The sequence below is a fragment of the Catharus ustulatus genome, chromosome 28 (genome assembly GCF_009819885.2).
Source record: "Catharus ustulatus isolate bCatUst1 chromosome 28, bCatUst1.pri.v2, whole genome shotgun sequence".
Classification (NCBI taxonomy): Eukaryota; Metazoa; Chordata; class Aves; order Passeriformes; family Turdidae; genus Catharus; species Catharus ustulatus.
Genome location: NC_046248.1, coordinates 6793415 through 6815612, shown reverse-complemented (window position 1 = coordinate 6815612; position 22198 = coordinate 6793415). Strand labels below are relative to the sequence as shown.

The 22198-nt window shown below is 52.4% G+C and overlaps 1 protein-coding gene across 2 annotated transcripts in view; it reads right to left on the bottom strand.

Moving 5' to 3' along the window:
• Window positions 1-975: 975 nt before the first annotated feature.
• Window positions 976-22198, bottom strand: part of BCL9L (BCL9 like) — a 47426-nt gene continuing 26203 nt past the window's right edge. The window contains exons 2-8 of one of the 2 annotated variants that reach the window (XM_033081661.1): window positions 14222-14585; window positions 12510-12632; window positions 11165-11375; window positions 10325-10409; window positions 7501-9898; window positions 6803-7063; window positions 976-5555 (exon numbers count right to left, since the gene is read on the bottom strand). In XM_033081661.1, coding sequence (XP_032937552.1) covers window positions 4396-5555; window positions 6803-7063; window positions 7501-9898; window positions 10325-10409; window positions 11165-11375; window positions 12510-12632; window positions 14222-14522 — 4539 coding nt within the window. In that variant the 5' untranslated portion in view covers window positions 14523-14585 and the 3' untranslated portion in view covers window positions 976-4395. The remainder of the gene's footprint in view (window positions 5556-6802; window positions 7064-7500; window positions 9899-10324; window positions 10410-11164; window positions 11376-12509; window positions 12633-14221; window positions 14586-22198) is intronic. The other variant, XM_033081662.1, reaches the window with a different exon arrangement.

Sequence of the window (22198 nt, the reverse complement as noted above, 5' to 3'; positions counted from 1 at the left end):
GATTCCCCTTCACCAGTGCCACAGAAGGCTCTGCTTTATGGAGCCTCTTCCACTAACTGTACCTCCTGTGCCAGTTTTACAGCAGCTGCTAACCTGACTGGAAAGCTGCCCTAACACCTACATTTGACTCAGCCTGGGAATGGCTTGGCTCAGAACTGGCAGACCTTCCCCAAAGAGTTGCCACTGTTCCTCCCACAGCTGCCTGCAGCCAGCCTGCTCAATGGCGACAAGAAGAAAGCAAGAGGAACTTTCCTTCACTGCAGAGGAAGCTCTGCTTTCCATTCAGCAAAACCCTTGCTGTGTCCTCAAGGTTTGTCACATCACCTTACCCCTTTAATGGGCTTCCCTGCTAAGTACTCACACTGCCAAAGTCACCCTCCAGCCCTCGGGCAGACCTTCAGCCTCCCCTGTAGAGCTCTGCTCAGCCCCTATCCCATTGCTACCAAGTGAAGCAGATGCACTCTGCCCACCCAGGCCACTGGGCAGGGGGACTGAGCCAAGGGGAGCTCCAAGGTGGCTTCTGCAGAAAGTAGGGAGATGGTGTGTGGGAAGGCAATGTCACCACCATCCACAGCACACCCTCTGCACCCCCAGTCCTGGACTCTGCTCTGCAAACAAGGCTTCACCAGACAAGCCAGAGGAAGCCCTGGTCTCTGATGAAGGCAACCCCAAAGATGGGAACACAAAGACCCTCACAAACAGCACACTGCTCTGCATTTCCTGCAGGGCAACCAAGTCTCCCAGGAGACACAGCTGGGGCTCCAGCAGAGCATTCTGCTACACACACAGTGATCACAGGGCCGTGGCAGGCAGTGGAGCATGCATGGGTGAGTGCAAGTAAGGGAACGCATGAATGAACGTGTGCCTGGGAGTGCTGCAGAGAAGGGGCTCCCCCAATGCCCACACAATCCTTCCAGCACCTTTCACACTCTCTTGTCGTCCTGTGAAAATCATGTGGAAAAAGACAGGCACAGGTCAGGTCTTGAAATTTGTCTTTTTAATAAAAAGGCACCTATAAAACAGGTCAATACATTACAGGCAGCACAGATACCCAAAAACAAGCCTAAAAATTGTTTCAAATAAAAACCAATAAGATGTCTTCACATATTGTATTTATATATTTATATTTATATATATATTTATATAATGGTACAAAATGACTGGGGAAGTTTCTCCATGGGATGACAGAGAACAGGTCAGTCAACTTTACCTCAAAGTGAAAGCTAATTCCAGGTGTGTGATTATCTGACGTACTGAAAGATGCAGTTTACCAGCATTCACTTTTTTGGAGCTGGAAAAACATGGCAAAGTCATGGCTAAAAGATGGGCAAACCTTCTACTGTGATTAGGTGGAGTCAGTACACAGAACTCAAGGTGAGGGGCCGAGCAATAAACTACAAGACACAAGACTAGACACAGGTCACGGCAGCGGGCAACCAGCTGACGGCAAACCTTGCTTGGGTCTAACAAGGAGCGGCTGTCACTGAGCCTCCAAAGGAACTCCTGCCACATTGCTGTTCACAGACATGGTTGGGAGCAGCGCCCAGGGATGTTAGGCAGCATTTCTTCTCCCCATTGTTCAGCCATCACAGTGGTAGGGGTAGGGCTGGTTCCACAGCAGTGGGATTTTGCAGAAGAGCACCAACTGCAGCTCCAGAGTCCTCAGCTCTGACCTAGCATCAGGATTTCCCTTTTGTATCCAGGGCTGCTGAGTCAAATGACTTATCTTCTGATTTGTCACTAAAGGAAAGGTCTTCCTCCTGTTGCCAGGCAGAAATAGCATCACACTGCCATGTCCCTGTGAGTGCTCAGCACCAGTCTCCTGAGCACTGTGCCACAAGCCTGCAGGCTCCTGCTGATACAGGGACAATGTGCTGCTGACAGAGTGAGGACTGCAAGCCCCGTGCAACCTCTGTGTTAGGCTGGGCAAAAGGGATAACAAGGAAAGTACAAACACATGGCGATCTCAGCCAGGCTAAAACAACCGCTATCTGCAGGCAAACAAAAAAACTTCCACATAGAAAATGTTATGGCTTCAGATTAGCCAAGACTTGCTGGTGGGCGATGAGCAAAGTTTGGGACTGTAATTGGTATTTGGATGCTTACAAGAAGCTACCAGCAGCCAACACCCTGAAGAGCAGCCAAGAGAAGCTACAGCCTTTCAGGCAAGTCAAGCTTACAAAGAGCTACATCTGTTTGAGCCACATCCTCCTGCATGAAACGCACACCTTTCAGATGAAAAATCCAACCAGCTAACATGTCAGGTCCAAAGCCTGGGCTGAAGATAATTCTTCTGCTCCAACTGCCACGGTAGGAAGGAGAACTTCTTGTGATTGTTCCTGTTTTACCACTTCAAAAAATGTTACTTGCTCACATTGTATACAACAAACCCCCACAAAGCAAGAGACTAGAGCAAGATCCTTCCTCAGATCCAAACCCAGCACTACGAAATGCCCCAAAGCTTCAGTGTATTCCCAGCTGGACTTTATGTTTCCATCTTCTCACAGACTGGATCAAGACAGCTGCTGAGCTGACATTTCAGCACCCACCAGCCTTTCCAAACAGCTTGCAACCTGATAAAAAGTGTTGCTGTTCACTCACTACTTGGCAATCTCCCTTTCCAAAGCCCTCTCCTCCCTGCAACAGCAAGTTGGGAAAGGTGAGCTCTGTTATAAGAGAGATAGCGTGTTAAGCCTGGCTCTGCAGAGATAATCCTCCAGCAATTCTGTGCCTCAGGATGCCGGAATTGCAAGTCCCCACAGAGGTCCAGAGATACTGTGATGTGTGCAGAAATGTGCATGCATCACGACACACTCCCCTCTGTGAAAAAACATGGGAAAGACTATCAGGGCTGCATGCAGGAAGACCTTACAGAGTACAGGATGGAGAGGGTGGAGTGTATCCAGAAAAGCTGACGTTGTCCAAATGGCATGTTTCCGCCAGCCTAGGAATGAGAGATTGCAACTCAACTTTGGCGTCTTCTGCCTGAAGCATAGGATGGCCATGCTGCCGACACGGCTGAGCTAGAGTATTGCACTCAGGGACAGGTCCTCTTCAAGAGCTGGACCTCTCCTGTGCTACAGGGCAGGGCTGCTGCCAGTAGGTCAGGTTATGATGGAGTAAAGACTGCCTGCAAAACTCTACAGATGAAGGACTGACAAGCACCAGGAAAACCTGGGAAAGCATTCAATGCCGGGGGAGCATGACACAGTGGTGAAGGGTAATGGATGGGTAAGAGACTGGTGTAGAAAGGCTGCAGAAGATCAGTGCTCCCAGCTAGCCTCTCCTGGAAGCACTGGAATGCATCACCTCACTCACCTCAAAGCCCACCTGCCCCTACACATCACAACACCTTGCCTACAGGGAATACAGCATGAAGGGAAGAGAAGGGAGTAGAGGTGACAGAGTTGGTCAAGACCTTCAGGTCCACCATCTGCAAAGCCCAGATTCCTGATGCTTCTCCAGCTGAAGGGCCAGCATCCTTCCCATCCCAGACACAGCAGCTTCTCCAGAGAGCAGCAACAGCTGCATCCTGTAAAGCTGTGGCCTCTGCCCTGCCAGAGGAGCACCACTCCAGCAGTATTTCACCGGGGCTGTAGGGGCTACAGCTCGGTGCCCCCTGCCTCCCCCCATGGCCCTTGGTCAGCAGTTATGTTTGTGTACTTGGCAGAGTATCCAGGACTTGAGATCTGCGTGACACTGCACCACCCCCTCCTCTCCCACACATGCAAAACCATTCAGATGTGTGAACAACACAGGTCTGACAGTTACTCTACAATGGGATCTCTCAACACCCTGTTCACCCTGGGGATCCTCCTGTCTCCCCCAAGGAAAGATTGCAATCCTTGTACACTGTTGCCTTTAGCATGTTTCTTTTTTTCTTTCTGTTTTTTAAAACATTGTTTTGAGGCTTCTATTAAAACACAGAAATACAGAACAATTAAAAACCAGCACAAATTTTGCCTTTCTCAGCGACCTATTTACAGCTAGTTCCAAAAACCCTCTTGCACATTTTGGTTGCTTAAAAAGGAAGGGAAAAAAAATAGAGGGGAAAAAAGGGCAAGAAAAACACTTGATGGAGGAAAACCATAAGTGAAAACTTTACAAACTGCCACAAGGTCTGGATGTCCCTGGTCACCACACAGGGTTCAAAGTAACAGCCCCACTCCCAGTCTCTCCACCCTCCTCTTCCCCAAAAAAGAAAGGAAAAAGAAACCCAATTCACATCAAGTTTACTGCACATCTGGTTTGCTGTGTAGAGGCGAATCCGATATGAAAAGCATCCCACGTGGCGTCCTCCACTGGCATTGGCCCCCAACCCACCCCCACAGAAAGGTTTAAAAATGTTTGTAGGGGCAGCCCCATCCCCTCCCCAGCCCTGAGCGCCAGTCAGGGTTAAAAAGGCAAGTTTGCCATGTTCCCAGGCCCGGGGATGTAACTCATCTGGCTGTCCAGGGAGACACTCCTCTGCCTCATCTGGTGCGTGACCATGAGGTTCTGCTGAGGCGGGGGCCCCATGAGAGAGCCCTGAGGTGACATCATATGTCCTGTCTGGGCATACATCTCCCCCGATACAGACATGCTTCTCTGCTTGGCCTGCATCAGCATGAAATTCTGCTGGGCCATCAGGCTCTGCTGCGGAGACATCATGCCCTGGTGCATGCTGTTGCCCATCATGCCTTGCTGGGGTGGTATGCCTGTCCTGCCCAGCATGGGCACTTGTCCAGGGTGGCACATGGGCATGCTGAGTCCCCTCTGCACGCCCTGCTGCCCAGGGAGGCTGGGAGCATTCATACCTGGACGCACAGGGGGCTGCTCAGCCATCATGTTCTGCAGGTTCATGAGGTGGAGGTTGGAAGGCTGAGATTTGGGTGCCTGGCTGTCGTTCTTGGGGAAATACTGCAAGGTGCTGCTTGGCTTCTCTGATGGGATGATCCTGGACAGATCAAACTCCGGGATCCCCGTGGGCGTGGGGCGGATGACCTCGCTGAGCTCGGGGTCATTCAGCACCGACGCCACCCCAGGAAGCACAGGCGGGTAGGGGTCACTGATCCGAGGAGGGATGTTCTTGCCCATCATGTGCTGCTGAGGGGGCATCTGGCCAGGTTGTTGGGAGGGAAGGTCCTCAGGTGGCAAGGGCATCCCTGGCGGGTAATGCTGCTGCATCCCAGGGCCACCTCCTGCACTGGGGGCCATGGGCATGCCTCCAGCAGGAGATGGCATGGCATTGTGGGGCTGCTGCATGCGGGGGAACATGAGCTGGTTAGAAGGAATCATCTGTGAACTGTTGGGCACAGGGCCACACTGCTGGTTCAACGAGTCCTGGGGACCCGGGGGCAGCATCATGGGGTTCTGGGGGGGCACGCCCGCCCCTGGCCCACTCGCATGCATAGGAATGTTGGAGCCCAAAGGGTTTGGGGAGGACATCATAGAGGTGGAGGGCGGTTCGTGGGAAAGGGGCTGCTGACCAGGCAGGTTCATTCCCATGGGGCTCTGAGAGGATCCAGGCCCCACAGAGTTCAAGTGCAGTTGATTTGGCTGATTCCCCGTCACGCCTAAGGACAGGAAAAAGAGAGAAGAGTTAACCCTTCACACAGACCTTGCAGGGTTGCAAAATCCACATCCTGAAAGCCTGTCAAGCAGTCCTGCTCAGAACGCCCTGAGCATGGAGCATAATGCTCAGTAAGCAGCTCCAAGATGGGCTTACAAAGCACCAACATCAGGAAAAAGTGTCTCCAACTCCAGCTCAAGCCCACAAACACCAGAGGGCTCTCTCTTCCAGCTTCATCCAGTCCCATGCTAGATTTGTAATTTCTTACATTCCCCTGATTTTAGAGTCCTGGCTGGCTTGGTGTGTGCCCTACACCATGGTCTCATCAGGGCTCTCAGCTGCCTAAAAGACAGCAAGGAGTGACCCTTCACCACTGCCTGCCACAGGGTTTGCCACCCAGCAAACTCCAGTGACTACACAACCTCGGGTGCTGAGGAGGGCAAAAGCAGAAGAGCCAGCAGCTCGGCACAGGTGCTGTCTGGGCAGGAAGGCTTGTGCCCATCAGAAAAGCAGAGCAGCCATCAGTGCCTGCAGAGGCAGCCAATGCATTTGCATGCCTGCGGTCAACCTAAGTGACCTGCTCAGTGGTGGAAGAGTCAAAAAGTTGATTTTTCATTTTCAAAACTGCCAAAGATATTTATCAGACAGCTTTAAACCCCTAAATCAAGTGGTAGAGCATGTTGGAACTCCCCTTTGGGCTGGTCACCACGTGACAAAAAACACTCATTTGCCTAGATGTCTTCACCAGTGCCACTAGTTAGTGGAGCATATCTGGCCTACTGAAATCACAACTGTGCTACAACACAGCCTTGCCTGTGCAGGCACTTGGGCTTCACTCAAAACACCAGACACCCAGGCCTCATTCAGAACATCCCTGTCCCACTGCACAGGAACACAAGGGCTCTAAGCAGCAGACCTCTGCCTGCAAGTCCTGGACCTGAGAAAACTCCAGGAGCCATGAAAATTCAGGCTAAATATATCTATATGGGTAAAGGTAAAAACTTCCAGGTCTTGTGGAAGGACTCCTCAAGCCAGATCAGCTCATGCTGATTCCACCCAAGCTGATGGACAGCCTGGGCAGAGGGCAGGGAAGTGCAGAGACTGTTACAAACAAGGGGAAATTCAAGCTATGTGACATGGCAGTCATGGGGAGATCAGAGTTTCTTATACCTCTTCCACCTGCTGCCTCAGGTCCACTGGCAGCCACAAGACAGTCTGACCCCTCACAAGCCCAACTCCAGAAGCAGATACCTGACATACTTCCAGGTGGGAGCATAGGCCTGTCTGGCAGGAGCTCATCATCAGAGGTGGCGATGGTTTTGATGGCATTGTGGTAAAGTGGTGTGGAGCTGGGCATGGCATACTTGGACATCTGGGACATCATCAGTGAGAGGGGGTTCTGGGAAGGGGATGGATCTGGAGAGGAAGTAAAAGGCATGTTCGGATTCATGGTGCTAGAGGTGTTGCTGGCTGGTGCAGAAGAGCTGCTCCGAGGCCCAGAAGGGAGAGAACCTGCAAGCAAGAGAGATCAACTTTGTATTCTAAGCCACACACTGTGGCTTGCTCTCACCAGAGAGCAACCCTGTTCCCTCCTCCTGACAGCAGTGACCAGAGGAGGCTGCAAAGCACAGAGCTGGTCTAGTCCAGCACTCTGTGGACTCTGAGAAGGCTCATGTAGAGACCCTGTTCCAGAGCAGTGACAGACTTCCACCTAAACCTGCCCCTGACTGCACAGCCCAAGACACAGCATTTGCTGCCTGTGTCACAGATCTACCTGAAAAAGCCCTTTTTGGACCACTGGCAAAAAAAGCTTGCTCTGTGAGATGTGGGGCCCAGAAGCACGTGTCTTCCCACTCCAGAGAGAGCTCGTGAGCTGGAGAGAAACCCTGTCCATAAACTCACCAAAACTAAGCACAGACATGCACTTGCATACAAGACACCCAGCATACCCTGATCCAGTGCTCCAATGGAAGCAGATGAGTTCATGTTGAGATTCTGCTTGCTCTGGTTGACTCCTGGGCTGGGCATGGTGGCTTTGGGAGATGGCACCCAACCAGGGGAAGAAACAGCCATAGAAGGAGACTTCAGGCGGTTTGGTGAGCCAGTGGGAGACCGGACATTGAGAGAAGAACTCATCACTTGGGGGGACTTGAGAGGTCCAGACTGGTTTGAAGGTGGCATGCTGACCATCTGTGAGGGTGTCTGTGGGGACTTGAGATTGGCAGATGGGGAGGTGACCAGTGGGGAATGCACCTGGCTAAGGGTGGGAGACTTGAGGTGACCCATACTGGGGGAATTCATCTGGTTGATGTTGATGGTGAGGTCAGAGGGCCGGCGGCCCAGCCCCCGGGAAGGTGCTGGGTGCATGTTGGCCAGGTTTCCCCCTGGTGTGGGAGTGGGATTGGAGGCCGGAGGCAGAGGAATGTGGCTGAGTCTGGTGGTGCCACTGATGCTCCCAACAGGCATGGTGCCCTGCTCAGGGCTGAACATATCTGAGCCACTGCCCATCTCCTGGGGCAGGTTGGGGTAAGACCCTTGCCCAGTCGAGAAGCCTTGCTGTCCTTGGTTGGGGAACTGTGAGGGAATCATCATTTTCTGGGATCCTGATAGTATTGCACTGCCATTGCCATTCTGAGCCCTAACCCTGGCCAGGTCCTCAGGGTTCATGCCCTGGTGGGTCATCATTTCAGGGCCCCTCATCTTCTGCGACATCATCATCTGCTGCTGTGGGGTCATCTGGACATTGAGGTTCATGTTCATGTTCATATTGACATTCATGTTCATGTTGAGGTTGCCAGGGCCCATGGGTGTGTCCATGTCCCGGAGGCCTGACTGACTCATAGGGGGACTCAGCATCCCCCGAGTGCCTGCAAAATCCATTCCCATTGGGGCACTGCTCAGGCTCTCACCCGTTATCTGCCCAGCAAACATAGATGGATCCATCTGCCTGTGAGCCTGCATCATCCTCTCCATTTCCATGCCCTGGCTCATGGAGTTGCTGGATATCCCCATGGGCCTCTGCATTGCCACTGGGCGTTTCTCCATGAGCTGATGACGCAGGATCTCCTCTCTTGCACGGGGATTCATAAACCTTTCTGGGTCCCCTTGCCCTGGTGGGTAGGGCAAGTTGCCTTGTGGAAAGTTCCCAGGGCCTCCCATAGGAGACATATCATCGCTCCATCCCATGCCGGGCCTGACTGGCCTCTGCATGGCATTCATGGGCCCAAGAGCATCCAAGGGCATGTTCTGCATCCCTCCAAAGCCAGAGACTCTCTGCATTTGATTCCCAGGGAACCGAGGCCCAGGGAAGGGTGGCCCTCCCCGCAGCTGCAGAGGGTCCTGCACATCTATGGGTCCCCGCAGCTGGCTGCCCATCCCTGGTGGCCACTGCTCTCCAGGCTTGCTGTGGTAGGGTGGTGGAGGCCCACGCATCATCATGCTCCCTATTGACTGCGGGATCATGATCTCCTGCATGGGCCGGCTGTGGATGCTGATCTGCTCCTCTTTCCGTCGCTTTTCCTCATAGTACTCTTCCTGCAACTTCCTCCAGGCCACTTGCTCCGGTGTCAGGCTGTCCTGGTTCAGTCGCTGCATCATCACGTTCATCTGCTGTCCCATGTCAGCGCCAGGGTGGTGGGGCACCTCGTGCTCCAGGCCAGGCCCACCAAGGCTTTGGGTCTGGGAGATCATGGACTGCAGAGGCTCTTCATACTTCTTCATGCTGGCAGGAGGTGCGGGGGGCTGGGCAGGGGCAGCCTGTGGCTGAGGGGCAGTCCCCCCCTCACCCACATTTTGGCTGGACTTCAGGAAGGGCTCGGCCTCCCCACTGCGCAGCAGCAGACGCTCAATGTCTCTCAGGGTCTGCAGGGAGCGCTCTCGGTGCTCCAGCTGCTCCTTTGAGAGCCCTTCTGAGTTCATGGTGTTCCTGGGGCCCAGGCCTGCCTGCCCATTCCCTGGTATCCCTGGGCCTGGGCCCTCTCCAAGGAGGCTGGAGCTGGGTGTGGCAGAGGAGTCCACCTGCCCAGGTTGCATGGTACTGGCAGATGCAGTGGGCGTATTTGGGTGGTTACTTCCAGGCTGGTTGTTGCTGCTATTGTTCCCCAAAGAGTTGGGAGTCAGATCTCTCCGGCCATCTTCACTTGTCCCTTCCTGAGGCAGGCTGCTGGGTGCAGGCAAAGGTGTTTGACTGATGGCCTGAGGTGGTGGTGCTGGAGGCTGTGGTGGGGGAGGCTGCGGCTGTGGTTGACTTGCTTGAGGGGCCAGTGGCTGGGACTGTGGAGTGTTGGCAGCAGGAGGGTTAATTGGAAGTGGCTCAGCAACGCCCAGCACTTTAGGAGCAGATGGTGCCTGGCAGAGAAAAGGGGAGGAAACTTGAGCAGGGAAAGATCCCAGGAAGGTATTCTTCCCTGCACCCTGCAGGAGACCTCTCTGTCCCAAAATGAAGCCTCATGGCAGTTCACCTTCAGTCCTTGCAGGAATAAATGTAGGTGGTACTACTATATGATCTAGGAATGCACAAACAGGTGCTCTGTACACGTGGCTGAAGGGGAACATGCCATTCCCCATCACAAACTTTTCACAACTGACAACAGCAAGGACTTGTGCCAAAGAGATTTTGCAGCAAAGCAGCTTCCCACCCCACTGAAAGAGCATTCTGGCAACCCCTTCTTTCACAGCTGAGCCAGGGGATGTGGAAAAATGGCCACATCAGATAGGAAGGGTAATAGCGGGCAGCATGGGCCAACACGAGCAGTTGGTTCACAGGTGGTATACCTGGTCTAGCTTTGCCCGTGGGACATTCTGTTGATGGTAGGCCAGAATGGAATCAGCTCGGCCCTGCAGGACAGCTTCTGCAGCTCTGGGGAGAGAGCACAAATCACTTAACAACAGGCACTGTGCCCCATCCTACCCATTCAAGGCCCAGTTACCACCTCCGTTCTGCAGGAAGAAGGAAATCTCTGGAGGTAACCAAGAAGGGAGAGTATTCTCAGAGTCCTCCCATCTGTCCTGCACAGCCCTCAGTGAGGATGATCACTTGCCATTCAATTTCCCTCTTCTCATGTCCCGTGACAGGCTTTGCTTTGTGCCTGCTGCCCTAAGGTGGTTGTCATCAAGATGCTCTGAGACCTTCCACACTGAACCTGTGGTACAGCAGAGCTCTAGAACTAAACAGACTAGGCTAAACAGACTAAACTAACTGCTAAGACTATGGCTGAGACCATGCAGGACAGAAGAGAGGAACTGCGTGGGGAATACCATGTGTTACATTACGCTCCCTGTGACACCCGCCCCTTAGATGCTTTTGAATCAGATGAGCAGCCCACACTGCTGTGGGCGAATCATTGTGTTGGATGCTGACTAGATGGGCTCTACAGCGGGTGAAACAGAGTGCGGAGCCAGGCCTCACTGGCAGGAAGTTTGCCCACCTGCAGTGGCTGCCAGCCTACCTCATGAACCCCAGGAGTTTCCCACCCTGTGCAACCAGAGAGAGACACAGATTTCTTCAGCTCTCTTGTGCTCAAGTGCTGCATGCAGCAGGCAGGTGTGACAAGGCCGGCCAGGTGTGGCAAGGCCAGCCAATACCAGTGGGGAGGTATGGGGTTTACTGCTTACGTGTTAGCAAGGTGCGTTGTGAAGACGTAAACAAACTGTGAAGGCTGCTTCCCTGTTCCGCCGCCTCCACCTCCTGCAGCCTCTGACCGCAAGCCAGGGGCAGCGCCATGGGGCACGCCGGAAGCACTGCTGTCGCTCAGGGCAGGCAGCGGGTTGGACCCTGGGCCAAGCTGTGGGGCCGCGGACATGGCAGGATCTGCTACATGACAGCCTGCGGGAGCAGAGCAGAGAGCTGCGGGAGCAGAGCAGAGAGCTGGGCCGGCCGCCGGCAGGGGGCAGCGCGGGCCCGCCCGCCCGGCGCTCCTCGGCGCTACTCACCAAGATCGATAATTAATATTACCAAGCGCTGCAATTACCAGAGGCATGCCTTGCCTTCCTCTGCCCTCGCCCCTTAACTCAGCTGGCTCCCTGCTCCCCTTCAGCTGCCTCTCCCCATCACAGCAGCTCCTGCAGCCCGACCCCGCCACCGCAGCAGACACCGCTGGGAACCCGCTGCGGGGACACGGGCGCTGCCTCCTTGCCAGCTCCTGCCCCTGGGCAGCCCCACCGAGACCCATTCCCGCCAGGCAGATCTGGGATCAGGCTGTGACAAGGGACGCAGCACTATCCCTCCCTGCACAGGTTGCACAGGCTGTGGACTGCGCTGAGAAGTGCAAGTGGATGTTCTGGAGAAGATGGCAACAATGTGCTGGCAGGCACAGAGGCCACCCTCTTCTTGTCTTTCAACACGTTCATGTTCTCCAGCAGACAACATGGACATCTCCTTGGACCCCACAGGACCTTGCCCTATCTCTCAGATATTCTCCCCGTCAACAGCTTGAAAGCAAAGTGAGTTGCAGATACATAATGTCAAAGAAAGCTGATGCTTTTGGAAAACAGAGGAGACCTACACTTCATTGTCCCAGAAAGTGCACACCTCAGGCCAGCTCAGGTCTGCCTGAACCACTGTCAAGACCCCAAGAGTCTCTTTAGACTCAGCTGCCGAGAGAAAGGTGAGTGGCCCGGCACAGACTCAGCTGCTGCAACAAGGCCAATGCACATCGCACTCTGGCTGCCATTATGACCAGGATAGTGTGGCCAGAGCAATGTACAGCAGGGACATTCAAACTCCACATCTTTCCCTCCAGCATCTCAGTAGCATCTCTGCAAAATAGGTGCCAGACCTCACTGCATGGCAAACATCCTCACAGCACAATGACCGGCAATGGCAATGGGCCCCCCACCCACTCGGCTAAGCGAGTACACACAGGCAAAGCTAGAGGTGCTGGTGTCATCAGCCCTCCTGAGCCGCAGAAGGACCTGGCTATATGCAAGCTCCAGAGTTGGTAAGGAGGCAGTCACTCACTGTGTGCACTGCTGATGGGTTTGTCGTCTTCCTCGCTGTCCGGCCCAGAGCACCATTCATCGCCGCTGTATGGCTGCTTCCTTTCCAGCACGCACCGTCGCTTACTACGGGGAGCCACCTCACCTGCAAAGGGACAGGGCCATCAGAGGGGCTGAAAAGCTGGGGTTCCTGCCCAGCTGGGTGCTGCATGCTGAGCAATAAGCCTTCTACTAACATCTGCCCAGCACTGGTTAAGAACCTGAAGCATCTGCTCAGTCTGGGCTCCTTGTCTTAGCAGCCAGACCTAGTGAGACTTCCCTGTGAGAGCCAAAGTTTCAGAACGAGATCTATTTCTTACTGCCTGAAAGGAATCCATGCACACAGGATGTCTACCTGCAGTTTGAAACTACAGAGCTTTGGGCATTAACTGTAATTCAGAAATTAAAATCTGACTATAGAACGGGAGGGCACATTCACATCCTTTGTAGCAACAAGAGACAGACTCTGCTCTTTGTCAACATCAATCAGGCAGGGGCCTTCATGCTCTCTATAGTATGTTCCCTCCATGTGTCCCACCTCTCAGATGGGACTGATGCAGCTCAGAGAGGAGCCTAAAGGCACACAGGATGAATAACTTCCAGTTGTGTGCTTTAACTAATGAAACGTTGTCTAGTCTTACTTTCTTACACTGTCTTTTTTACATCATGACCATATTCACATGATCTGTAAGTGTATTAGGAACATAGGAGATTCGGGTATTTCTGATCAAGTCATTTTAATAATCTTCTTTAATAATCTGTGGAAGTGTGGTTACAAGACAGTTCTGGGATAAAACTGCAAACTGCTTATGATCAGTGGTGTACAGTTACCCCCGTAATACTATGGGGAGAAAGCCTTCCCAGTGGCAGGAAGTCCATTCAGGTACGTTCTACCTGTTCTTCCATGGCACAGCTCTGGCCTAAACCAGTAGGCAACATGGCTTTGACTGTGAAAACAAATCCTTAAGGGCACAAGCCAGAACAGCAGCTCTGTGTCTGCAGGCCGGGTGTGAGTCTTGGTTGGAACCAAGGGCACAACTGGAATTTCTCCTCCTACAACCATCTGTGACATGCTCAAGTATCTCACACAGCCACTAAGCACAGAGCTTGATGGAATGCAAGAGGTTATAAGGAAGGCCACTGAGGACAGGGAAGGCAAAGGGTTTAGAAGCACTGACTCAGCCCTTTTCCAGAAGCCACATGGTGTAACACAAGAGTTATCCATTGCTGATGAAACCACAGAACTGTTCAGACAGTGACCCTCACAGCACCTCCTTGCTAACCATGACTGAGTCGTTGGGCAGCTGCAACACCACAAAGCAGCTCTCTATCAACAGCAAGGAGATAGAATACAACTCAGTCTCAAGTTAAAAGTTTGCACATTGCACATGCAGGGGCATTCGGTGTAGTTTCAGTGAACCATGCTGTTGCTTAGATAGCCTCAGTAGCCTGTGAAAACCAGTGCCAGATTCTGGGTGTAACAAATGGCTTAGAGAATGAAATGCAAAGCAAATGAGAATTCAGCCACTCCAGTCCAAAAACTGCAGATGTGACAAGCAGTGATGCAAAGGCACACGGGCAGCCAGGACAAGCCTGAACAGAAGAGACAGCACAGAAACCTATCCCAAGCCTTGCCAGGATGTTTGTAGCAACTGAGAGGAGGACATGCTGAGGCAAGGTCTAGGAGAGCATTACCTTTTGATTCTGTGTCCTGTGATGGGGTGCTGGCTTCTCTCTGTTCTCCAGAGTCCACCGAAATGCTTCGTTCCCGCTTCACCTTGCCCTTCAAGGAGCTGAAGTTTGGGACAGCATTCTGGCTGTTTTTCAGTCCAGAGTTGCCAGGGGAAATTTGAGTGGCCTTGCTGCCATGGCTGCCTGCTCCCACACCCTTTGAGCCCAAGTTGCAGGTGGGTGCTTGACTCACATTGTGGTGTTGGGCCAGGGCACTGCTGCTGCCTGCCTTGCCATGGCTGGGCAGTTTGTTGTCAGGGTGCATTGGCTTGGCTAAAGCTTCCCACAGTGCCAGTGGAAGGAATTCACAGGCCCTTCAATCAGAAACCTGCAACAGAAAAGAGCAGCAAATCAGCATGGTGCCCCTCACACGGATGCAGCTACTGGGGGCACAGCCCAGGACCAGTGCGTTGGGGCTGTTACTTGGTCACAGGGCCAGACAAAGTCCATGGCAAGGCACAACCCAGAGCTGCTCATGCTGGGAATTAGCCTTGGCACCTTTGAGCAAAAAATTCTGCTCTGCAGTTACTCACTCACATGCTGACAAGCTGTAAACTCTCACCCAGGCATGGCAGACTTGCCAGTACTTCAAGGAACAGTCACAGACACAGGAGCCCTCATTCCCAAGGCCAAGATGAGAAATGGGTGCTCCATGCCAGACTGGCCCTTTGGTGAGCAGAAGGATGCTCAGAGCTATTTTGCAGGAGTTCACAGAGCTTAGAGAACTTTGTGACCTTAGAGAGAAATCTAGTGCCCTACTGTTTTGAGGTACCCCTTTTGCTGCTAAGCAAGTTTCCTCTGCCCTGCAAAACACACAGAAGACAACTGAGCAGACAGTCTTGACACAAGCCTATAAAGAGAAAACTGGAACAGAGCATGGGACAAAGATTGAGGCAACTGGGAAGGAGGCAGTCGGTTGCAAGGCAAGGGCAGAGTTGGGAAGTGCAGGCTCATCAGACAAGCTCTGCCTCTCCCAGGGGCCTGAGGGACAGCTCCATCTCATGCTTTAAGGCTCTGGGTTAAAGCAGGGGGTGTTCACTTTAGCGGGAGCTTCCAGCTCAGCAGGATAATGCAGTGTGCCACAGGCCTGTTCGGATAGCAGGATGATGCTCTCCTGCCCAAAACCCAGCTCAGCTTTCTGAATAGCCCTGCAGGCTGAATCTGGCAGAGAAGAGGAGGTCAGGGCAGAACACAGAGGTTTTGGGGCCGAGGGACGTGCGTGCAGCTAAGTAATGCTGCAGTAGCCCTCCTTGTAGGATCTAGTTGTCATGACAAAGTCTCCTGCTCACACTGGGAATATTCCCCTTGGAACTCTGCACAGGCATTAGAGATTACTGGGATGCAGCTCTGTATCATATTGTGTATTCTGGAAGGCCACCACAAACTCTTGGTCCAACACACAACCCTGGTAACTACACCCTAACCCTGTCACAGTCTTTTTTTACTTCTTGGGGAAGCAGGAAGGAAGGAGAGTAAACCACATACATGTTCATGGAAGCTGAGGTATCACTATGTTTGCTCACATCTGCTATATGCTTTGCATGACACCCCCACAATGCACCCGAGAAGCTTTCCTGTGCACAGACTGAGAAATTTCCCAGCACGCAAGATTGCTGCGGTCTGCTCCTCCCATTTGGACCACGCAGGCCAGATGCTGCACACAGATTTCTTCTGCCACCCAGGGACAGGAAGCACCATCTCCAGACCAAACCCCAACAGTGTCTAAATAGCACTGCAAGAGCTTAGCAGCCCTACACATGCTACTCCTGGCTTGCTGAAGGTGACTCTGGAGATGCCACCAGCAAAAGACAAGTGCTCACTCTTCCAGGGCAAATCACTGCACCCTTGCAAAGAAAGCAGAGTGAAGCACATTTTGCAGACGCATTATTCCCAAAAGATTGCGATCACCACGAGGCGCAGGCTGCAGCTTGTCATGCACCATGAGCAAGTTCTGTGCCTGCGGAAAGGGTCTTCTCGGCACCTGCCTCCCCGCAAGCTGAGCCGGGGGCTGCTGGCATGCTGTGCAAACACTGCTGTGGCACAGCCCGCCCAAGCATTCTTCCTTAGTTAGTGGGATCCTTCGTGCACAGCTTGGCCTATCATTCATTGCTTCCTAGCTAGGAGTTGTTAGTTGCTCCCTCCTCCTCGGTGAGGGCTCTGCTCTAGCCCGGAGGAAGATGGTGAGCTACAGTGCTGATTAATTTTCACAGCACATAAGGGAGTTGCTAGCCCTTTAAGTGTCAGCCAGTCTCGCTTGCTCGCTCTTGTTCTCCAGAGACCTATTAATAGCAGCTGGAAAGATCACATCACTCTCTGGATATTTATACCCCTCATTCCACACCAGGAGAGATTTATGTCAGAGCTGCTGTCCCAGTGCCTGCCCAATTGCTCTGTCAAACCACTTGCAGGGGGAGGGGAGCTGAGCGGGGAAAGAGACACGGAGAGGGCAAGCAGGGAGGAGGAGAAGGTCCATATGGCACAAGCTGCAGCATTAAGCACGCATGCTGCCTGCAGCCACTGGCTGGCCAGCCATAGGGAACCTTCAGCCCCACTGGAAGAGGCTGCTGCCAGACAGCATTCCAGAAAGCAAGCCCTGCAGCAGCTCCTGCTGCTGGTGGCCCAGAGGCCCTCCCCCACCTCTGCTTTGCCGCACTCACAATCCCTGCAACACTCTGCACCGCAGTCCTGAGGGTCATAAACTCACTTATGCCATTGTGTGGCTACACCTGCTGAGGAGGTGCTTCCATTTACATGGTAGGTTGGGAGATCCAGGTTTGCCTGTGGCACATCTGCACAGGCATGATGTTGTGGTTGTAACAGATCCCAAAATGTTCCACTGAAAATGTGAATGCCCGGCAGCACCACCCTACTACAGCCCAGTACGGTGAACACTTCAGGGAGGAAGATGCCCGGGGCCTTGAGAAGCCCACGCCTGCAGAGTCCAGAGAGGCACCTCCTGCCCCTCTGGTTCTCAGATGAGACTGCATGGAACAATCACCTCGATCCCAAAGGACCTGGCAGTTCCCATGACAAAACCTTCAGGCACTGCCTGCAGCATGGAACGGGCCTCATCAGTTGTGAGGTTCCTCCAGAATGTAACATCTGGGGGACACCTACCTTCTTTCTTTATTTTGGACTAGGCTCCAGGTGCTCCAGGGAGGTCATTCAAAACCTTGCCTGAGGCAGGATGGAAAACTACCCTGGGCTGACAGAAGGACCTGGCTAAACTTTGGAAAGCCCTCCTCTTGTAGTGTCCACTCGGAGGGATAACACTTGCCTCACAATTCCTAATGGGACAAATGCCAGAAGCAGCTGCCTGAAGATTCTGCTCTGCTGTCAGGAGTAGCAACAGCTGGATTCTGTTGCAGATGGATAGCAGGTATCTGCCTCAGCCTCTCATCTGTCTGGCCACAGCACGACAATAAGCGTCTCGACTGCTGTAAGCTCCTTCCACATACGCTGAAATTCAAACTAGATTTCAGCAGGCGTGCCACACATTTGGGCCACAGAAGAGAATTAACTACAAAGTAGATACACTGACACCAGGAGACAAACAATTCAAAACATCTTGAATATGACAAAAAGAAAGCTGCACAGAAATCTTTCTCTGCAATTTAGCAACACATCCACTCCAGCCTGGTAGTTTTAAAGACAATAGCAAACTTAATTCCCAGTGGTTAAAGCAAGGAGATGAGATTCCTGGCTTCTGCTCCCGGCTACCGCTAATTCCACTTGTGAGCCCAAGCAACATGCTTGGGTTTTGGGTGCATTGATTCTACCATCATTACACAGAGGGGCAACCCAGCCAACCTCAAGCAGGGAGGGAGGCTTTCAAGGCACAGAAAGTGTCCGTTGAACGAAGGGCAACATCCAAATGCAGAGAGTGTTTGCACCTGATACATCTGAAAAGCCTCAGCTTTAAATCTACAGCTGGGACCTTAGCAGATGATAAATCTTGAAATAAAATAACAAAAACTGCTTTCAGTAAGCCTCCTTCAGTACAGTCTGAACAGCAGCAGAGGGAGAGAAGGAGTAAGCTCTGGGCAGGACAGACTGGGCTGACATATTTGCAATGTGAGAATTGTTAGCCGATAGTTGAAGAAACCCGAAACCCTGCTTCATTCCCGGAAGACTTTCTGGTGAATCATGATCCCATTCTCTCCAAAGGACAATAACATGGATTCCCAACACTGCTGCAAAGAAGGAGGAGCCCACTCCTGCCACCAGCCTTACAGCTTCCACATCTGGGAGCTGGCTGGCACTGCTGCTGTGCTATCCCTCTTGGAAGAAGGCACAAGAGAGGAAAAGCCAGGACAACAGAGGCACCATTATTCAAAAGGGAAGGCACTTCACCACACTTACCTCTCACCAGACACTGGGAAAAGCTCTTGTGAAACCCAGCTGTTGGCTACCAAGCTGTGCATACACAGTGGATACCAGAACCCAGGCCTCCTGAGCTGTGCTGTGTGTAGCACAGCTCACAAAAACCCAACACACGAGATACCCAACGTACAAAATGGGTGGTGACACAGCAATGCAACACACAGAAAGTCATCCAACCCTTCTCTGCCAGCCTGTCTAGGAAGTAACAAGACTAGATTACCACTGCAAACACCTTCTAAGCACATAACCTATGCTGATAACCACCTAATCACTCACTACAAGATGCAATCTTGGACAACCCAATCCAAATCCGTGAACACCACCGCAAACTCATCCTGAACACCTTGGCTTTGGAAATGAGAGGTCCTAAGCAAGCTGAAGGGCTTCTTGAAGAAAGACATTAGGCAGAGAACAGTAGGAGAGACTCTAGAAACCCACTGCTCCTTCGTGAGATACCATGCACTCCAAATCTGGATGACATCCCCAGCACATAACCCAACATCAGTTCTAGATTACCAGTCCTCCCACAGTTAACAGTAGAAGTGGTTGAACACCTCCAAAAATATACCATACTATGTCAATAAAGTCAGTGTATTTCATGGAGGGAAAGACTACAACAAACATTCCAGAAGTGAGATTTCAGAGGTATGAGACTCTTGGATCATTTCCAATTTGAGAAAAGACCAGAATCGGAAACTTGAGCTTTTCCATGTAAAAATCATTGCTTCAAAACAATCCTTTTCACAAGACCATTCAACGGGTTTGGAGTATGTTCCAGTGAGAAACAAACTCCTCAAAACCAGCAGCAAAACAGCATTGCTGTCAGTCGGCCAGCTCCAGCCAAGAATCAGGATGGGTATGAACACGAGTCCAACAAGCACAGCTGCGAGACAATCCGCTATATAGCAACCAGCGACTACAGGATCATCTCCGTGACCCCAGCATGGGAACACTGCCTGAGAGTGTTCAGTTCATCACCAGCAACAGCACCTTTAACCCAGGCTGCTGCTGCTAAAGGCATTCTTGTTCAAGCTTTGCTTTGGCCAGATAGAGACACTGAAAGACAGGGAATTCCACTGAGCAATTCTGCTGACAAGGGTCATCTGTTTTGAATGTGCCATGAAATTATCTTGCCCTTATATCATCAGAGTGATAAACTGGAGAAGCCCCTTTTCACTTCTATTTATTTCTTGGATCCTTCTCGTGCCCTTTTAAATGGCAGAGAAGGTGGTGCCCTCGACAAGTGCATGGGAGGGTTCTGAAAGACCTGCAGAGAGAATCTAGTGCTCTTTTGAATCCTGGAAGTTCTCTGAGTCATTTTGGCAGGCCCTGCTGATCTCCTGTCATTTGGAGCTGTCTAGAGAATGATGAATTTCTGTGGGGCTACTTGGCCACAAGTCTCAAAGGTTTTTAGCAGAACAGAACCTCATATTAATGTTCCTTTCCACCTAGGGACACACATCCCATGCAACGTGGGGGAAGCTGAGGCTCAGAGACAGCAAGATGAATTGGGAATGACATTTGCTTTCTGACCAGCACCCTTCAACCTCTATCCTGTTACAGCTTCAGCCCAGTCAGGGTTAGAAGACCTCTTCTGGCCCTTACTTGTCCCCCTAGTTCAACAGTTTCTCCCACTCCTCTCCTCCTTACTGCAGCACCAGCCATAGCCTGCTTTCCTGTCCTGTGCTGAGGGAGTTTCCAGATCTAACACCAAATTTGCAGATCCTTCTAGCCTCCCAGTCCAACTGGTGTGTTCCATACAGAAACCCTGCATGTGCCAGGCATTACTGGACAGTCACACGTGGCTCCCTTGAGATGATAACAAGGAACTGCTTCATACAGTGGCTAGTGAGACTTGCTGGTGTTAGGTCAGTGAAAGACCTGCAGGAAGCTGCAGGTGCCCCACATGAAGGACAGTACAGCCACCTGTGTGCTGCAGCTTGGCAGACTGCAGTCGAGTAACAGCATCTAGCAGGTCAGGAAGCAAAGCCAGAAATCTCTTCCAAAGGTACTGCTGCTGCTCAGGGAGCTTCAATTTCCTCTGAGGCAGGATCTCATCCTGCAGTATATGAAATCTGGCCAGGAACATGGGCTGCTGTGACAGCTGGACACCCCCACACAGCCTTTGGCTGTGCTGGAATGCACAAAGACAAGCTCATCTGTACATAAATGGGGCGGTTTCCCTGAGAAAACCCTTCTGGCAGATAACACCACAAGCTGCCATGAAAGGCCACAACACAGACCTCCCTGGACAGTCTCTACATGGGATGAAGAGGCCTCCTCAGACCATTTCCACTGTGTGTACACTGGGGTTACTGGGAGTGGGCAAGTAATACTAAAAAGCCTAGCTAGTGAGCTGTGCCTCGCACTGCCTAGCTCTACCAGCTCTCTTGAGCAGCACAGCTCACAGCTGAGACCTTAAAACCCCACCTTTCCCACAAGAATCGCAAGGGATACAAGTCTCACTTAGGGTCACATCTGTCAGATAAACAGCTGATGTAGCCCAGCCTATGAGGACAGTCTTTCAACTCCATCTAGGGTTCAGTAACCACTTTAGGATCCCTTGGCAGGAACAAAAGAAGTCTACAATGCCAGCAGTGTTCAGGATTGAACCCAGCAATGCCAGAACTTCAAGAGGAGCTTCCAAGCTTCAACACAACAGTTTCTGCTCTTCTTTTTATAAGAAAGTCTCTTTGAAGGGCTCTGTGACAGACTAGCCATTGTCAGCAGGGCCATCACACTGGCTGCCTTCCCTGCCCCCCTGTCTCCAAGCCAGAGACACCAGGGTTCCCGAGCACTGCAGGCTCTGATGCCTTCATGCCGGCTGTCCAGAAGCATCAGATTTTCCGGGTGCCCCACCTCTGGTCCGAGGCGGAGCCTCTGGGACGAAGCCACTAGGTGTCACCGTCACCCAGGGCATCCGCAGCCCAGCAGGGCTGAGCGCAGACACGCTCGCACCTCCTGGCAGTGCCGCGGTGCCTGGCCTGGGTGCCCTCGGACCTCAGGCTGCCTTGGCACCTCAGCTCTCACACCAGGGCCTCGCAGAGTGCGGAGGGTTGTGCTGGGGAGCAGAGCCATGCCCCACATCCCTGCAGCAGATGCTTACTACACTCAGGTCAAAGCAGCATGGAGATGCCTGTTGCACACTGCAAGAGAGGGGTAGACACCCCATACCACCTTGCAGAAAATCTCCCTGAAACACTAGCTCTCCCTATGAGCAAGCTCAGATCACTTTCCAGCCTGAAGTGCGGCACAGTCTTCGAGGACAGAGTCCCAGCAGGAAACCCTTGTGGCAGGGACTCTCCTACCACCTCTCTCAGTGCCGTGTACCTCAGCTGGACCCTGCTGTATGACCAGCAGTGCAACATGTTTGTTTGCCTTTGAGGAGGCTCGCGGCAGAGAGCTGGGGAAGAGTTAGTCTCTTCCTGTGCCCAATCCTGGCACTAAATGCAACATACAAAGGACACACCTGCACAAAAGGAAGAGGCTGGAACATCTGCAAACTGCCTGGATTGCAGCACCACGTTTGTGCAACTGGGCACACACATGTATGTCCCC